General features: G+C 45.5%; 2 protein-coding genes across 2 annotated transcripts; one reads left to right on the top strand and one right to left on the bottom strand.

Moving 5' to 3' along the window:
- Positions 1-297: 297 nt before the first annotated feature.
- LOC106816567 (alpha-soluble NSF attachment protein-like) lies at positions 298-11,847 on the bottom strand. The gene is made up of 10 exons (XM_014821194.1): positions 11,642-11,847; positions 9,509-9,591; positions 6,369-6,485; positions 5,785-5,831; positions 5,449-5,526; positions 4,550-4,605; positions 4,136-4,220; positions 3,717-3,821; positions 2,911-2,979; positions 298-385 (listed from the first exon to the last, which is right to left on the bottom strand). Exons 1-10 carry the CDS (start codon positions 11,734-11,736, stop codon positions 350-352), a joined length of 771 nt encoding a protein of 256 aa, XP_014676680.1. The 5' UTR covers positions 11,737-11,847; the 3' UTR covers positions 298-349.
- Positions 11,848-12,557: 710 nt separating this feature from the next.
- Positions 12,558-14,552, top strand: LOC106816494 (cation channel sperm-associated protein 1-like). Its single transcript, XM_014821122.1, has 5 exons — positions 12,558-12,600; positions 13,336-13,489; positions 13,718-13,809; positions 14,082-14,231; positions 14,485-14,552. The coding sequence occupies exons 1-5, from the start codon at positions 12,558-12,560 to the stop codon at positions 14,550-14,552; spliced, it is 507 nt and encodes a 168-aa protein (XP_014676608.1).
- The last annotated feature ends 4,344 nt before the right edge of the window (positions 14,553-18,896 follow it).

Below are 18,896 nucleotides of genomic sequence, written 5' to 3'. Positions count from 1 at the left end.
GCATTACAGCCGAGCGCACAATGACAGTAGTTGGAAGCCCACAATTCTAACAGCTGGGGGCCACAAGCGACAGCAGTCAGTAGCGCATTAGAGCACAATGACCATGATCCATCGCCGCCCGCACGCTCGCTCCCTCGCTCCACGCGACACGACATACCTTCTCCGGCCCACCTCTCGCCCACAGAGTGTCGCGGCAGGGGAGGTTTATCGGAGGTCCGGCTCCTTCGGTTGACGGTTCTTCTTCACACGCAGCCAGCATATTGCGCTTGTAGGAACGGGTCGAAGCGAAGAGCCATAGTCGACCGCGAGATGCCTGTCGTTACTCCTTCACGGCCTCCGTGAAACTTCCTCAATGTTTCTCCTCCTCCATCGCCACCAGCAGCTTCTGCAGCGCCGCGCGAGGGACAGAACACTGAGAGTTAACGCGTGTCATCAAGCCACGCAGCGTTTCGCCGCGCGCACGTGTGTGCACCGCAGGTTTTCGCCTGCCCGCGCACGGTGTGTGCACGCAGCGTACGCACGCGCGCACGTGTGTGACGCAAGTTCGTTTCTGCCGGACGTGTGTGCACGCAGGCACTACGCACGCGCACAGTGTGTGCCACGCAGAGTTCGTGCTGCGCGCACGTGAGTGCACGCGGTACACGCGGCACCTGTGGTGCACGCAGCGTACGCGCGCGCACGCGTGTGCTGCACGCAGCTGTTCCTGCGCGCGCACGTGCTAGTGCCACGCAGGTACGCGCGCGCCACGTGGATGTTGCAGCAGGGTACGCAACGCGCACGTGTGTGCACGCCAGGTTCGCGCGCGCCACAGTGTGTGCACGCAGGTTCAGCTGCTTTCGCCGCACGTGTTGCACGCAGGCTACGCCACGCAGCACGTGTGTGCACGCCAGCGTTCTCGGCCAGCGCGCACGTGTGTTGCCGCAGCGTGTCGCGCGCGCACGTGTGTGCACGCAGGTACGCGCGCGCACGTTTGTAGGCACGCACGCGCACGTGTATGCACGCAGGTACGCACGCGCACGTGTGTGCACGCAGGTACGCGCGCGCACGTGTGTGCACGCAGGAAACGCGCCGCGCATGTGTGGCACGCACACACGCACATGTATGCACGCAGGCACGCACATGTATGCACGCAGGCGTGCACATGCATGCACGCAGGCACGTACATGTATGCACGCAGGCGCGCACATGTATGCACGCAGGCGCGGCCACATGGTATGCACGCAGACACGCACATGTATGCACGCATGCACGTACATGCATGCACGCAGGCACGCACATATACATCGATGAATATATGTAAAACGGAAATGTCGAAATGTACCAATACGGAGTGTTGTTTTTTATTACGAATGCGACCTTTTCACACGACATGTCCATTCATCAGAGCTACACGTGACAGCGGTGACTGACTGCGCCAACCATCGACAGAAATAATTCATGAGCGCGCGTTGTCGGCATTGCGTGCAACTGTCACCACCGTGTCCCCCTGTCGTCGCCCGTGCACATAGCAGGAATACACGAGCAAACGCGTTCGATAACAGTCAGCCACTTGCGTGAGGTTGAGGTAAGGGGCCCGCACACATATACATGCTGCAGTTCGCTCGCGAGCACTCTGACGGGCTAGGAGGTGTTCCCAGGTGAGAATTCGCGGGCAGCAGTTGCTTATTGATTACGCGCGAAAGACGACGCGAGCATGACAATGACGTGGCTTCTATGTGGGAGCGTTAATTAGGCTGCAATCATCTCGCAGATGCTGCTACGCATATGAAAGGCTTTTCCATTGAGCTCTGTAGCCTTATGCATCGTGTCAACTGGCATACACTAACGAGACATTTATTAACGAATGACAGTGTCGCACACGTGTCTGTAGTACGGCCAAATGTAGGTCTTCTACACTTTTATTTAAATACAGTACACAGTCTATTATCCGAAACCCTTGGGACCAGACACGTTTCGGAATTCGGAATTTTTCGGATTTTGGAATGGTAGTACAGTACATATATATATACCGTATATCCTGCAACTAGCCAATACTAAAATCCAAGTTTTCAAGAGGCCAAGTGCTGTACCAGTACAGTACAATATGTATGAGTAATGCCAAACACATTAATATTCGTTGGGTCAAGTTTTGTCACCAAATGCAAGCTTTGGTGTGTAGACGACCTCCACGAAAAAACTTTCAGTTTTCGGAGCTTTTCGGTTTTTAGAATTTCAGATAATAGATTGTGTACTGTAAGTTCACTATTGATAAGTTTAATAGATTTAAAAAATAATGACTAAATTGCATAATAAAATTAGTTAGCAATCGCAAAACTATAAGCAAGGGTTAAAGGGGAACTAGTGAGCAATGGGATGCTAAAGCATTTCATACTCGCAACTCCCAACTTTTATGAAGAAATACCAACACATTAGCATCATGGGTAGCAGCACAAATGTGTCAGGTCGTGTCCCCTTTACATCCAACTCAAGCGATTGCAATGGCCACCTTCGTCCCCCAAACCGGTGAAATCCCCCCACAACTTCACTGTTCGCTAACGAAATTCACAAATCTCTCACTAGACCTGCCGTCTAAACACTGACGCTGCTGCTAACGGCTAGCGGCGTCGTAAAGGACGTTTTTTCATCCAAATATCATTACCTGCCTCACCAGTTCGCCGTTTATTTCGTCGCATCCGTGCACGTCCGACAGAAAAACTTCTCGCTAACGACTGCTGCCTCAGCGAGCGCATCGCCTCGGGTTACGAGGCTCGGCATTTAGCGTCGCCTCAGAACATCGTCATGTTTACGAGCAAAGCGTTTACGCCCGCTGCAATACATCGCCGCGGTTACAAGCTCGTCGGCTACGGCTAAGTTAGTGCATCGTCATGGTAACCAGCTCTGAATCTATGCAGGACGCGCGGCGCTACGTACCGATACTAGTTTGTACTCCCTGGCGTCCTGGAATGCTGGGAACATCTCTTCGTACTTTTTCAGTGCATGCTGAAATCATTTAGAGCTTGTTTACATCAGCGTAATGACATGATGAACATACATGTACAGGCACATCACAACTCATTGATAGCGGCCAGTTGTTAGATAAAAAAAATGGAAATGAGAAAAAGTGGCAGCATCCTCACATCCACAGTTCATCCGCTAAGCAAAACACAAACAGCAAATCAAAGCCGCAAACAGAAAAAAACTTGTTACACATTTTTTTGTCACTGTGTCCCCCATGGAGCTTAGTGACTCAGCAAGTGTATTAGTTAGGTATCTGTAGCAAGCTTCGCCCACCAAAGCTACTCGCTTTCTGGGGTAAAGGTTATTAGGTTCTTATAAGACTCTTGTAAAGGCTCTTAATCCTGTACACTAAACGCATTTCTACAGTAGATTTCACCTAAAGCAAATCAGGATAAGTGCCTTCTATGAATTCTCATCATAGAATAATTTCGGTATGGCCTCTGACAATCTAATAATGCGCACATGGAAAAATCATTCTCATAGTCATCAGACCAATTTAATTAACTACTGGTTTTACTCTAAGTGCTGTTTAAACACATACAATACACATATTCATCCACACAAATTAGTAACACTGACCAAAAATAGAACATTTATCTGGACCGATAAAATGTGTAGCCGAACTGTAACATCCTAAATTCTTTTCTCAACAACCCCACCACACGCACACGCACACACGCACGCACGCACCTAAATCATAACTGCAGCAATAATTTTACCTGCGCATTCAGCACATCAATGCACATGTGGCACAGCATAGCTTTGAAGAAATACTCCTTGGCACTGTACTTCATCAATGTAGAGTCTATCGCACCCGCAGCAACCTACAAGAAAGCAGGTGGCATGAGAGATGTGTGGGAGGAAACACTGCAACATCCATTTACCAGTCACTACCCATTTTACATTTCATATTTATTTACAGCATGGCGCTTTACATTTCATAATGGTTTAAATTTTTAATAACAGCAAGTAATTACTTTGAATTTGTGCATGAATGAATCTGAATATCAAATAAATTCATATTCAAATTTGAATTTGTAATGAGCAGTGCCATTTACATAGCACTTTACTGAAACATTATATCCATATATCAAGAGATGAATTGTAGAGAACCATATAATACACAAACAAACTCTACCTTCTCGTAGATCTCTATTGCCTTTTCGAACTGTCCGAGCTGTGCTGCATACTGCGCCACCTTCAGGAGGCATTTGTTAGCAGAGCTGCGAGTGCAAAACATTTCGATTTGCTATACTCAATTACTAACCAGGAAATGGCAGAGGAAACAAAGTTAACGTCCAAATTATGATTAAAAAAAGTGTGGTAACTACACAATTTGAAACAAGTAGCTAGTTGTATAAATTATAACTACAATATAACAATCTCCAGTCAGCCATGGTTAGTCCCACAATTTAGCATAGATCTAGAAAATCTACAGGCCAATGCTGTCGCGTAGACACAGGCTTACGGGCAAATTCAGTATACACACATGCACGCACGCATGCATGCACGCACGCACACACACATTCGGATGAAGAGCAACTGTACAAACCTCTTCGATTCTTCACCCGCATAGTAATCAGCAGCTTTCTGATAATTTTGCATTGCCTAAAATAAACAAAAACTAAAGTAGGTCTCATGAAAATATCAGTACAATACAATTACACAAATATTTCAACAGTAGTCAGTTGTGCTGCTTACTACTCAGTCGGAGATCTCGAGCTTAGAGCATCACAATGGGTGTGTGAACTTCACGAATACGTACCCAGGCTAATCATTCATGGAACACTGACGCCATATATCATTCTAATTTCACTCATTTACTACATACAACTACCTCATTTACCTACCTATTTTTGTGCAATAATAGTAATAATACACAAGACACACGTAGAGGTATAACAATTTATCAATAGAATCATTCTAACAGGATGCTCCAGAGAATTTAGTCCATCATGATAACGCAAAGCTATATCATGTGACGAACCACACAGTTAACTAGACAGAGGGCACTCACGGAGAGTGCATACCTCCGCCAGCATGTAACCTGTATGTGTTACGAGCTGGCTTGCCACTCGCTGCTGGCTGCTGCTGACTGACTGGCCTGCTGCTGACTCGACGCGCTAATATCGATCGCGCGAACACACACACGCGCTAACACGTGTGCACACGAACGCACGAGAGCGATCACATTACCTCCCCTCCAACTCCGTTGGGCGGAGGTAATAAAGTCGAATAAATACCATGATACATCTTACATCGTGGTCTAAATATCATGATACACATTATATCATGCTCTAAACATCGTGATACGTCGGGTATTGTCATCACACGATGCTCGTGTACACCACTAGAGACTGGTGTAGGTAATAGAGGAGTACAGGAGATGTGTTATGTATACTAGGGTGCTACAACTATATGAACAAGGAGCTGCGTCATGGACATACGCACTTTTTCCAAGTCGACAATGTCCGACTCGTATATCTCGGCCATCGTGATGTGGTGCTTCGCCGCTATTGTGAAACGTCCCTGAAACATGAACGCGTTTCCCAATGACTACGTCCACACCCAACGATTATACAACGTAAACAATGTACGAAAATTAACGGAACTGATATCACGTACCATTGGCATTTGGCATTCACCATAAATAACCCTTAGTTGAACTTAAAATGCTGCTACAAGCTGGAGTAGTGTAATCCTTTAAATAAATCACTGATTGACACCTCTATATGTTTACAGGGGTACGTCTAACATGCTCGCGACTACAATAAGCAGTACACCTACCATGTCGGTAAAGATCTCAATGCCTTTCGACAGTGTTCTCACGGCCTCTGCAAAAAAACGATGCAGATTTGATAAATGCTTGAGAACACCATTGCCTGTCACAGACACAAATCTTCCCAATGGAACAAACCACATAGGATTACTGGATTATTTAGTACATCCATTCAAACCAATCACAAAATAGCTATATATATATTTGTGCATTCCACAGACTTTTAAATACTCAGTAATACATTTACTAGAGCAGGAAGATGGGTTATATCGTTTACATTGTAGCAATCAGAACATCCCGGGCATTAGACAAGGAATTAACTTAAGCAAAATGGCAAATTTCCTTCATCAAGGGAGTAACCGCACTGACCATTGTTGGACCTTACCACCAGACCACGAAGCCCAAAGTTCTGAGGAACGTTCTCAGAAAAATCGCAGTTCGACAATCATTATCAGCGGGGTATTTTTACACTGGAGACCAACACTACGATGACTAAAATCCTTCTGACAACACCCATACCACACCAAGTACCTCACCTACCCACCAGCTCCTCCCCCATCGAGGAGACTAGATAATTAACGCGTGACCTCACCTTCAGGGTCGGACTTCTTGAAGCTCGTCGATGCGTCGACGTAGTTCTGCGCTGCCTCGTGTTTGCTCTGCATCTTCAGGTGGATCTCGGCCGCGTCGCAGAACGCTGTGCCCGCAGCTGCAACGATGCCGGAAGTGTGCGTGGGAGAAATACGTGTGAAACAACGTGAATAACGCGCGAAGAAACACGGGCAAAACAACGCGAATAGCGAGTGGAGAAATACGCGCGAAACAACGCGAATAGCGTGCGGAGAAACACGGGCAAAACAACGCAAACAGCGCGCAGAGAAATACGCGCGAAACCACGTTTTGATCACAAGATAGAAAAACGTGTGGAACCACTTTTTGAACATAAAAATCATGTGAAACCACATCTCAAACATCAAAATCAATTGAAACCACATCTCAAACATCAAAATCAATTGAAACCACATCTCAAACATATAAAAATCATGCAATGTCAGGGTGCTACAATTTTTTTTCCCCCACTTGCCCTGTTGGGCAAGTGGGTTATGAAACTGGTAGCCCGGAGGCGAATGTCACTTGCCCAAAAAACATAAAGAAACACATACGATTTTTTTATAATATGAATTTAAATGGTAAATTACGTAAATGAAGGTCCAACCAGTCAACATCCAGCATTTCACTTAACGGCACAGTAGAAAGTTGAACAGCTGATACGTGTTTGTATACAAAATATATTCATGTTGGGGGACAGCACGCAGTTTGTTTTAATTGTTTAAGTGTCACTTTATTATCAAAACTCCACCACACTCTCACAATAATTTAATAAAATATGTTCAGGTTTATTTGGGGCTGGATCGTAAGCGCAGAGAATATAACTGTGCATGCATGCAGATATAATAGACTGACAGCACAGTATACAGTGTATCTGTTTTTGTGTACTTCAGTAAAGAAAATCCCCGTTCACAGGTTGCAGTAGAGGGGCAAACATTTGATTTGAGGTAGCTGATCACGTAACGACTATGCCTGGCCTGGGGGCCGGGTTTACATGTTGCTGTGTGCATGTTGTGTATATATATGACCAGGGGTAGAAATGAACTTTTGAACACGGGAGTCCAACAGAATCCCTACCCTCAAAAAGAGGGAGTCCGCAGTCGGAGGTTCAAAATTAGAGATATTAACATTAACGCATGTGCTTATTTTTAAGATTCTTGCGGTTGCACGTCTGCCAAATTTTCTCTGGACATTAGCTGAAAAAATACGGTAATTCCGTGAGGCCGTGCTCCGGAACAAACTAGTTAGTGTGGCCGAATTTTCAGGGAGTTACACGGACTCCTGCATATATGTCAAATCAGGGAGTCCGACAGTAAATCATGGAGTATTTGACTCCGGACACCCGTTAATTTCGCACCCTGTATGACTGTATGCACTGATAGTTTCATTCGCATTGTGTGTTTTTTATATTCAAATCTCGTGGCAGCAAGGTAGCTTATGTCTGTGCAAAACAATGCAAGGAACCGATGGAAACAGAAAAATATCATTATGTCTAGACATTCAATAAAAAAAAACTTGTTGCCCAATCGGGCAAGTGCAATTTCAAGCTACTTGCCCGGGGGCACATTTTGGTTGCCCCAGGCAAACGGGCAAGCGGGTTTGTCGCGCCCTGAATGTTTACATCCATTGAAAAACAAAGATAACAAGTGACGCAGAGAGACAGCGCTCACCTGACGTGTACTGTAGCTGGGTATTCTTCTGATAAACTCACTGTCAACCGAATCAAGTGCGCCCTCCCGCCACCGCGTTGATAGGATTTGTTATACCGGTAGTACAGAAATAAAGATATAGCTGTGTCGCTTTAATGACTTCGCTATATTAATGAGAGAGAGGAGAGACATGACAGGAACTTACACCTATTTTTCCGAGTTTTCAACTTGCAGTACAACATAGTACAGTACCTCTCTCACCCCACCACTGACTGCCTCTGCTCTCAGATCTCACTACCACTCTACCAACCAACGTGCGCATCCCGCGCAGACAGTGCTTTCTGGTGCAAGCAAAAACGATCTAGATACCAAGGGATTTAATCGAGTCAGCAAGAAGACGAGGAAGTTATCGTCTGCGTTATTTACGACTATGCGTGACGAGTCTGACGACTGTTTTGCTACGAGCAGCGGTCATTTCTTAGAGTGGAGGTGCGAACCAGCGAAAAGATGGGAATATATGTGGAGAGACACGTTCACAGAGAGGCGTAAACAGCTCATGATAACTGCAATAGCTGTCACACAGGAACGCATGCACGCACGCACACGCAAACACAACACACGCACGCACGCACGAGCGCACACGCACACGGACACGCACACGCACACGCACACGCACACACACACGCACACTCATACACACAGTATTCTATGAGAGAAACTAGAATGATCAGCAATTGCTATTCACGAGGTAAAGCCGAGCGAAATACATCTTCCTAACAAGACAAGAAGCCATTAAGTCTCATCTAACGGAAAGATGCTCCGGGTTCGACGGGGAAATACTAACAGGAAGACTCCGCGATTACCAAGGCAACGCTCAAACAAACTACACGCACACCGACAATGACGAATATCGTATAAACGCTATGTGTGTATTGCATACTGATGATCCCAAATAGCTCAGGATAAGCCGTACGGAGAGAGAAGCCGGCCGAGGAAGTGACAGCATCATTTGGTTGCTTTCATCCACCACCTAAAAACAAGAAAAAAAGAACATCGTCATTGAGATGTTAGTGTGGACACGCATATGCGTCTGCATCCACTGGCAACCTTACTCACATAGCAGCAAACAGATCTGCTGCTAAACAAAGCCTGTTACGTCCAACTGTTGACGAACGCACGGATGGACACACGGACGCACGCACAGACGCACGCTTATGCAATTCTACAAGCTGCATCTGACTATTTCAGATGAGCTAAAAACATTAGACAATATAAAAAATAATAATAGATTACGTACGAAACCACGTCCAAAACACGAAAACGCACGTCCGAAGCACATCTGCACGAGACATAAAATTAAACCACAATTAAAAGCACATTGAAAATACATCACAAACATATAAACACATGCTGGGGCACTGCATCAATTCTTCTAAAAATACTCATTTAGATTGTGTTTAGGTCGACTGCATACCACTCCATTTCTTGGCCATCTTGAACATGTTGGCTGCCCTGATGTAGAGTTCTGCAGCTTCCTCTTGCTTGCCTGACCCGCTCCTGCAAGGGGCACAGAAGCAATTTAATAACATATATGCAAAACTATAAATACCGGGGTCTGAAACTAGGCATGAGCAGACAAAACAGTTGTGCGTATTACACTTTGACCACACTTTACGATGATGAACCGCATTACCTCAGAGCTGCTATGCAGTATGTATCACTTGTAATTATACGATTTAAAAACCAGTTAACAATATATTTAAGTGCCTCTGTTAGGGTGCACATTGTGTTGCTGCAAGAATCGGGAATTCTGGGGGGGGGAAGGTCAGCAAAACGACTGGGATTGAGACTGTGAATGTGATGTCGTAATGACGTAACTTCGCAAGCACTAGCTGAGCAAGATCCAATAATGTAACCCAACAGGAGTAGGTTACAACGCGAGCCTATTCTTTTCTTTGGAGGAGCCCCTGAGTGATTCACTCAGGGCGGTTTTATGGTGCGTTTTTCAGGTCTAGAACTTCAAAACTGGGTTTATTCTAAACACGAACTTTTCTCCGCTATCCTGGGACTTACTATGTATCACAATACTCTGTATTAAACTAATATGACCTGTTACAAACTTTCGAAGTGATGAGCGGCGATATTTTGAGCGTCATTTCTGTTGACCTGTGACGTACGCATTCCCCATGCGCATAGCATTCGGCTACCTTCGGCTCCTGTGTTGCCTGACATGCTGGCTCTGGTGACGTCATGACTGACAGCAGACATCCCATGATGCATTCGATCTTGGAACAGAAGTTAGCCGAACGCTATACGCATTGGGAATGCGTACGTCACAGGTCAACAGAAATGGCGCTCGAAATATCGCCGCTCGTCACTTCGAAATTTTGTAACAGGTTATATTAGTTTAATACAGAGTATTGTGATAGGTACATAGTAAGGCTCATAGGGTCTATGTCCCCCAGGGTACTGCCGGAACGTACCCTGGGTACGGTCCGGTATACTAGAACGTACCCTGGTCACTATTTGATATGGTTAGGGTTAGGATTAGGGTTAGGGTTAGGATAAGGTTTAGGGTTAGGGTTCGGGTTAGGGTTAGAGAGTATGCGTAGGCGAGTCCCTAGACTCGTTAGTGGAGTAGGCTAGGTACGGTCCGGCATATAATATAGTACCAGGGTACGTTCCGGTATACCGGACCGTACCCAGGGTACGTTCCGGCAGTACCCCGGGGGACATAGACCCTATCAGCCATAGTAAGTCCCAGGATAGCGGAGAAAGGTTCGTTTAGAATAAACCCAGTTTGGAAGTTCTAGTCTCGAAAAACGCACCATAAAACCGCCCTGAGTGAATCACTCAGGGGCTCCTCCAAAGAAAAGAATAGGCTCGCGTTGTAACCCTACGAAGATTGTTTATCAACTTGTAACCACCATTTCTCGTTGCGCACGCTCGCGCGGTTCCGGTGCTAGTGAGCGGGCACAATGTATTTCCAAGTGGAGGGGTGGGCAGGTTGCACGCGGTTGCAAACCGCGCTAGCTGGCCGAAAAATGGCTGCCCACCCCTCCACTTGGAAATACATTGTGCCCGCACACTAGCACCGGAACCGCGCGAGCGTGCGCAACAAGAAATGGCGGTTACAAGTTGATAAACAATCTTCGTCGACGAGTAATATCACAAGTAGGCCTACAATATTTAAGCGATAGTTACTTAGTTTGCTGTTGTATTTTAGTGTTCATAGTAACTTAAGACATTTGTCTGGCAGAGAATGTGTTTTATTTGGCATACCGAAGAAGTTATTATAGGCTAAAAGTTGTGAGAATATAACTCATACGCAGTTGCCATGTTACGCTCTATAGCCCTGCGGCAACTGTACGCGGGCTATAGTTACTACACTAGAGCTAAGCTGAGCCTGTGACTGTGTGACTGTGAGTGTGTGAGACTGCCCCCCATAAAAGCACAAACATGATGACATGCTGCATGTATCCCCCCTGTGTAGCGTCTGTGTTGTTATGAGCGAGTGATGTGTTACCACAACTAGAACAGTGAGTGTAAATAATCCCTAGAGTCATTTACGAGGATTTACTAGCACAGCAACAATTGGAAAACGCACCCGAAAAATGATCCAAATAGACCCGACGATCCTTTCGATTTCTTCTGAGCTTCTGCGATCAGTTGCATAGCTTTCTGCTCGTTGATATCTGCCATATTGTAATCAACAACTAAATATCACCGAGTTAGAGTAAGAGGTATATTAATAAAAACGGAAAGAAATATTACTGCTGCAGTGGTGGGAAATGTTATGAAAATGAAAACACAATTTCGTTGGCATGGTCCTCATACAGAATTTCTCTAAAGCATTATGGGTATAAACCAATGTCATCATAGACTGGTACCACATTTACTTACAAGTACAGACAGCAAGTGTTCGCAGCCGTGAGGCTTCGTCTATATATATATATATATTCCCATAATCCTGTTTGTCTGCTTAGCGAGTTTTTATACATTTTGACGCACTCAAATATTTAGTTAACGAAATAATAGAATATAAAATGTCTGCTGATACCATTGAAAATGACGTGGATGAAGAGGAGGAGGAGGGTGATACACTAGGGGATGAAGTCACAGAGGAAATGATAAGAAGGCAAAGCCTGGCTGCGGCGAGGAGAGGAAGTCGTCGGCCCAGTTCTGTTACCGGTCGGGCCGGTTCTGTTTCTGATCGGAACGGTTCTGTCTCCGGTCCCAGTCCCTTTGCCAACAGAAGACGAAGCAGTATAGCTCAGTACTTAACTACGTTAGAAGAAATAACACAAGTGCAAACAATTATTAACCAAGCAAAAGACGAGTATGGTGCGGTGGATCCGGTAGCGTTTAAACAAGTCAAAGAAGAACAAAAACAAAAATCCGAAAAACAAAAGATTCAAGAGTTTTTGGAAAATGCCAGCGCATTTCACAAGTTAATGTACACATTTTGTGAATCAAAGGCATTTTCTGGCTCAATCCTTGTCGTAATCCTGTTGAATACAGTCATGCTTGTGTCACAGACATTTGGCTATATATCAGTGAGAGCAGGTTCGTCTTCGTATGATAATAATATTATTATTATTAATGGCAAATACGTATCTCATGTAAAAGTATTTTAACTATAACACCAAAAGAGCTGTAATCTGAATCGCTTATTTTTCTTGATATACGTAATTAATTATACACAAATTGTATAAGAGATCAGGAATCGCAATAATAATTACCTAGTCGTGTTCGAAGTATGAATGAATGTTAACAATACTGTTTTTTTTTACTGCAGACTATTACTTTGGTGCTATAGATAGTTGCTTTCTTGGTGTTTACATCATGGAGTCAACTTTAAAACTTTACGTATATCGGGCTCGATTTTTCAGAGAAGGATGGAACATTTTAGGTAAGAAACGGCATTCGATATGTCTGCGATATACTGATGTAAGAAAAGTGGTGCATTCATAATTTGGAATCGATTGCATTGTAAAATCATAGCAATACTCAACATAGGGGATAAGATGTGATGATGACCACAAGTTACCTTATATATAGTCCCCTCATCATTCATGTAAGCACTCGATTCTTGTCATCGTTGTTAATTATACACTTACTCATACCAAACTGGCTATATATATACATACATACATAATACATACATGCATACATACATACAATGTAAATTGTAGCACATGAGAACGGCACATGTATATATATATACATTTATGAACCCTATGAATGTCAGCTAGGTCAGGTCTCCTCAGTTAATTTATCAATGTGCTCGTTATTTTTTAGATCTAACGATTGTCGTGGCAAACCTGGTTGACTTTGTTATGCCACTCGTGATCGAAAACATTGGTGGGTTTAACGGCGCAGCCATTTTTCGGCTACTTCGTATCTTCAGAGCGATCAGAGCTCTGAGAGCTCTCAGAGTATTGCGCACTATCAGGTAAATGACATTATTATATACCCAGTCCCTACTTATACCTTCCTTAAAGCAGATCCAGACTTATATTCAAGTCTCTTGTTGCTATAGTTACACATGTAAACTACATATGTATTCGTTTAAACTGTTACACACCAAGGTTTGTGAGGTGTAAAGGATTTGTTGGTGAAACTGTAATGCATGATCATGAATTGCCTAGCATACATTCTACGTTTGCCTTACACATTGCAGGTTCTTGAACAATCTTCAGGTGATCATGAACACGTGCCTACAGTCTGTCCAGTCTATGGGTGCTATTGTGACTCTCATGGCTCTATTTATCTGTATCCAACTGACAATAAATCTATTGGTGACATCGGTCAGAACATGTAGTTCGTTTTACATTTACCCTTGTGTAACAAGTGCATGAATGTCAAATTTACTAGATAAAATCATATACTGTCCAGCTGCTTTGTGCAAAATAACACGGAATTGTGATGAATTGTAACAAACTATAATATTCTGCTCAAAACTTGTTTTCTTAATGCATGTTGCCACTAACATGAACCACATGATTTGCCTCATAATAGTTTTAGTACCTTCACTGCTTGACCAGACATGTTTGCAGTGATTGGGCGTGGTCTCTACGCAACAAACGACCCTGACAGGTTTGGCAACGTGGGAATAGCTGCATTCACCCTGTTCCAACTTCTCACACTTGATGACTGGTTCTATATCTACAGGGATGTCACGCGTGAAGACAGTGGTAATGTTTCTTATCATTGATATTATTACCTTATTGAATATTATTGAGATAAACTTATCCCTAGAAGTAGAGGAAGCTAGGGTGTGAAGATCACTTAATTGTGGTTTTAGACGTAGGTATTGTTTAGTGTAGTGTTTTCAAAATATTTGGCTTATTTACTTCAACAAATTAAAGAAATGATTTTAAATAAATATTTATGTTACTCATGAACCTTAACAGTCAAACTTTTATGTTATTCACGCTTATCTTTTAGGAGCCTGGCACGTTTTTATCTATCTGGTCGTCTACATAGTCATGGAGTATTTCATATTTCTCAAGTAAGCTACTCTCCCTTGTCTGCTAATAATATAAAATCCTTGATCTGTAATATTGGGGGGTAGGACCAGTCTTGGAACCCCAGCCATTTATGATTTCAACAATCTTGACTTTTATTAGCTCAGCTGACGAAGTCAGATCCAGCTTGTAGAATCGCATGATTGTCCGTCTGTTCGTCCGTCCGTCCGTCCGTCCGTCAACAGTTGGGCACAAATATTAACCGCTCGACATACGGTTTTGATATTCGGGACGTCGGGGGGGTCGCGAAAAGGACTCAGGATGTCGAATTTTGGGTCAAGGGTCAAAGGTCAAAATGTGTTAATGGAGGGAATATTTCCCCCTTAACTTAAGGTATAGAAGGAAATACGGAATTGCGACACAAATCTCAACGGCTTGACCTATGCTCTTAATATTCGATGTATGGTGTGATGGGAAGGAAACCCATCACCAGCGCGAAATTGGAGGTCACAGGTCAAAAGGCAGTGGGGGAAAGGTCAGATATCAGACATTTTCTGAAGACATGGTCTAACGGACCGAGTGCAAAACTTTTTTGTTTCAGTGCTGACCTACCGTTTTTATCACTTTATTGAAAGGACCATGAAATCTACTTTCCGCTGACGTGCGAAGAGTAAGTGTCTGATAACATTTTGACCCTCAAGAGGAGGGTAAAACATAGATTTGTTGACTGTTAACAAAGGACTGAACTGCTTTTGCTATTAGATTGCTTGCTTGTTTATTGCTGTTCACTCTCACAGCGTTTTCTTCACAGCATTATTCACACACAGAGTTGTTCACACCCGCAGCATGGTTCACACCCACAGCATTGTTTGCACACTCAGCTTTTTCATCTGCACGTTGTTCACACTGCCAGCACTGTTCACACTCACAGTGTAAATTGTTCGCACCCACAGCTTCTTCATCCTTGCATTGTTCACGCCCACAGTGTAAATTGTTCACACCCACAGTGTAAATTGTTCACACCCACAGCTTCTTCATCCTTGCATTGTTCACGCCCACAGCACTGTTTACACCCACAGTTTGTTCATACCCCCAGCTTGCGCATCACCACATTGTTCACACCTGCGCAGTCTGTCCATATCACAGCATTGTTCACAACCACAGCATTGTTCACCTGTTCATGGGCACAGCGTGTTCACACTAACAACATATGTTTAACCCACAGCTTTGCTCATGCACTACATGGTTTAACCCATAGCTTGCTCCTCACTACAATTGTTTAATCCACAGCTTGCCCCTCACTACATTGTTTAATCCACAGCTTTGCCTCATCACTACCATTGTTTAAATCCGCACAGCTTGGCTCATCACTACATTGTTTAACCAAGCTTGCTCATCCACACATTGTTTACCCACAGCCTTGCTCATCACTACATTGGTTTAAGCCCACTATGCTTGCTCCATCACTACATTGGTTTAACTCCACAGCTTGCCCATCACTATCATTGAGTTTAATCACAGCCTTGCTCATGCATAATTGTGTTAAATCCACAGCTGCTCATATCCTACATTGTTTAACCCACAGCCTTGCTCATCACTAACATTGTTTTAACCCACAGCTTGCCCTCATCACTACATTGTTTTAACCCACAGCTTGCCTCCATCACTACATTGTTTTAACCCACACTTGCTTCCATCTCACTACATTGTTTAAACCCACAGCTTGGCTCATCACTACATTGTTTAACCCCACAGCTTGTGCTCATCGACTTACAATTGTTTAACCCACAGCTTCTCCATCACTACATTGTTTAATCCAGCAGCTTGCTCATCACTCACATTGTTTTAACCCACAGGCGCTTGCCCTCATCACTACATTGTTTAATCGGCACAGCTTGCTAATCACTACATTGTTTAACCCCCAGCAGCGTTGCTCATCACTACATTGTTTAACCCCACAGATTGCTCATCACTACATTGTTTAACCATTAGCTTGCCTCGATCACTACATTGTTTAATCCCAAGCCTTTGCCTCAATCACTACCATTGTTTAACCACAGCCCCCCCTTTGTCATTCACTACATTTGTTTAACTGCTTAACCCGGCCACAGCTTTGCTCATCACTGACATGTTTAACCCCCAGCTTCTACATCACTACACTTGTTTAAACCAGGTCAGCTTCGCTCATCCACTCACATTGTTTTAACCCAAAGCCTGCTCATCACTACATGTGTTTAATCGCACCAGCTTGCTCATTCACTACATTTGTTTAACCCACCAGCCTTGCTCATCACTACATTGTTTAACCACAGCTTGCTCATCTACTACATTGTTTAACTACACAGCTTTGCATCTCACTACATTGTTTAACCACCACAGCTTGCTCATCACTACATTGCTATCTAATCAGCAGCTGTGGCTCATCACTCACATTTGTTCAGCGGGACGACCCACAGCTTGCTCATCAACTAGACCTTGTTTAATCCAGCAGCTTGCTCATCAATACATTGTTTAACCCACGCTTGCTCATCACTACATTGTTCACCCGACCCACAGCTTGCTCATCCTACATTGTTTAATCCACAGCTTGCTCATCACTACATGTTTAACCCACAAGCGTTGCTCATCACTACCAAGTTGAGTTTAATCCCACAGCTTGCTCATCACTAACATTGTTACACGCCACCAGCTTGCTCATCACTAAATGTTTAATCCCACACTTTTGTCTCATCACCTACATTGTTTTAACCACAGCTTGCTCATCACTGACATTGTTTACCCCAGCTGCTCATGCACACATTGTCCTTAACTCCACAGCTTGCTCATACACTACAATTGGTTAAACCGCACAGCTTGCCTCGATCACTACATTGTTTACCCACGCTTGCTCATACTACATTGTTTAATACCACAAGCTTTGCTCATCACGTACATGTTTAACCAACAGCTTGCTCATGCACTACATTGTTTAACCCCCAGCATTGGCTCATCACTCCTACAATTGTTTAACCACAGCTTGCTCATCACTACATTGTTTTAATCCACACAGCTTGTCATCACCTACATTGTTTAACCCACAGCTTGTCCTCACCCGTGTTGTTCAGATTGACAATGACCAGTGTATGGTCCACACCCGCATGATGGTTCATCACGCGTTGTTCGTCACCCTCGTTCATCCACAGCGTTTTCGCATGCCCGCAGGCCGTGAGGTCAGGTCAGTGTCGTCGCCGGGCATTCTTCAATCACAGTCGTCTGTTCGCAGACCCGAAACTCTGTTTGGCTGCGCGTTGTTCATCGCACAAGCGTTGTTCGCAACTACCGCAGCCTGGTCGGTTACACCGATTGCTCGATGCACGACGGACGTTGTTACGCATCCGCAGCTCTGTTCATGCGCCTGCACTTCTCATCCACATGGCCGCTCCACGGCGTTGTTCGGCACCGCAGGATCCTGTTTGCTGCCGCCGTTTGTTCAACACACGTTGTACGCACCCCTCGTTCATCACAGCGCTTGTCGCACCCCACAGTCGTTCGTCGACGTTCTCCGTGCGACAACTTCCAGCTGACGCTGGAAGGAGGCGACCGGCAGAAGAAGCGCAAGCGCGCGGCGACCGAACGCCTAAGCCGGATGCCAGAACAGCGCCGACGACGACGAGTACCGGCGGCCGCCGTCAGACTACGCGCCGCGTCGGACCCACTGGTCGAGGGACAGCCGAGGACCGGGAGGCCGAAGGCCGCGCACGAGCGTGCGCGAGCTTTACGGACAGTGACGAACACACCGCAAGAGTACGTATAGGCGGGGCGCGGTGCGGGGCAGTGTTGAGGTGGGGCTCGTTCGGTGTGTGTGCGGGTGAGGGGGCCAGTGTGAAGGTGGGAGCGGTGCGGCGACACGTCGTGAAGGTGGGAGCGGTGCAAGAGGCATGTGAGGTGGGGGCGGATGCGCGGAGCAGTTGTGAGGTGGGGGTCTGTGTGTGTGCCAGGGCCGCGTGTGAGGTGGGCAGTGCGGGGCACTGTGGTTAGTGGTGCGGTGCGGGGCAGTGTGAGGTGGGGGCTTGTGTGTGTGCGCCGGGGAGGGCAACAGTGTGAGTTGGGAGCGGTTGCGGGGGCGACAAGTGTGGTCCGTGGGCAGCGTGCGGGCAGTTGAGGTGGGGGCAGTGATGAGGCTGGGAGCGGTGGGCGGAGGTAGTTGTGAGGTGGGGCGGGTGTGGGTGGCAGTTGTTTCGATCGGTGGGAGGCGGTGCGGGGCTAGTGTGAGGTCTGGGGGCTGTGTGTGTGCGGGGGCGATGCGAGGGCTCCGGTGTCCGGAGGTGGGAGCGCAGTGCGGGGGCACTGTGAGTGGGTGCGGTGCGGGCAGTGTGAGGTGGGGGCTGTGTGGTGGTGCTGTGTGCGTGGTGG

The sequence above is a fragment of the Priapulus caudatus genome, unplaced genomic scaffold (assembly GCF_000485595.1).
Source record: "Priapulus caudatus unplaced genomic scaffold, Priapulus_caudatus-5.0.1 Scaffold32, whole genome shotgun sequence".
Lineage (NCBI taxonomy): Eukaryota > Metazoa > Priapulida > Priapulimorpha > Priapulimorphida > Priapulidae > Priapulus > Priapulus caudatus.
Note: the sequence above shows the minus strand (reverse complement) of the source record. Positions and strands in the feature narration are given on the sequence as shown.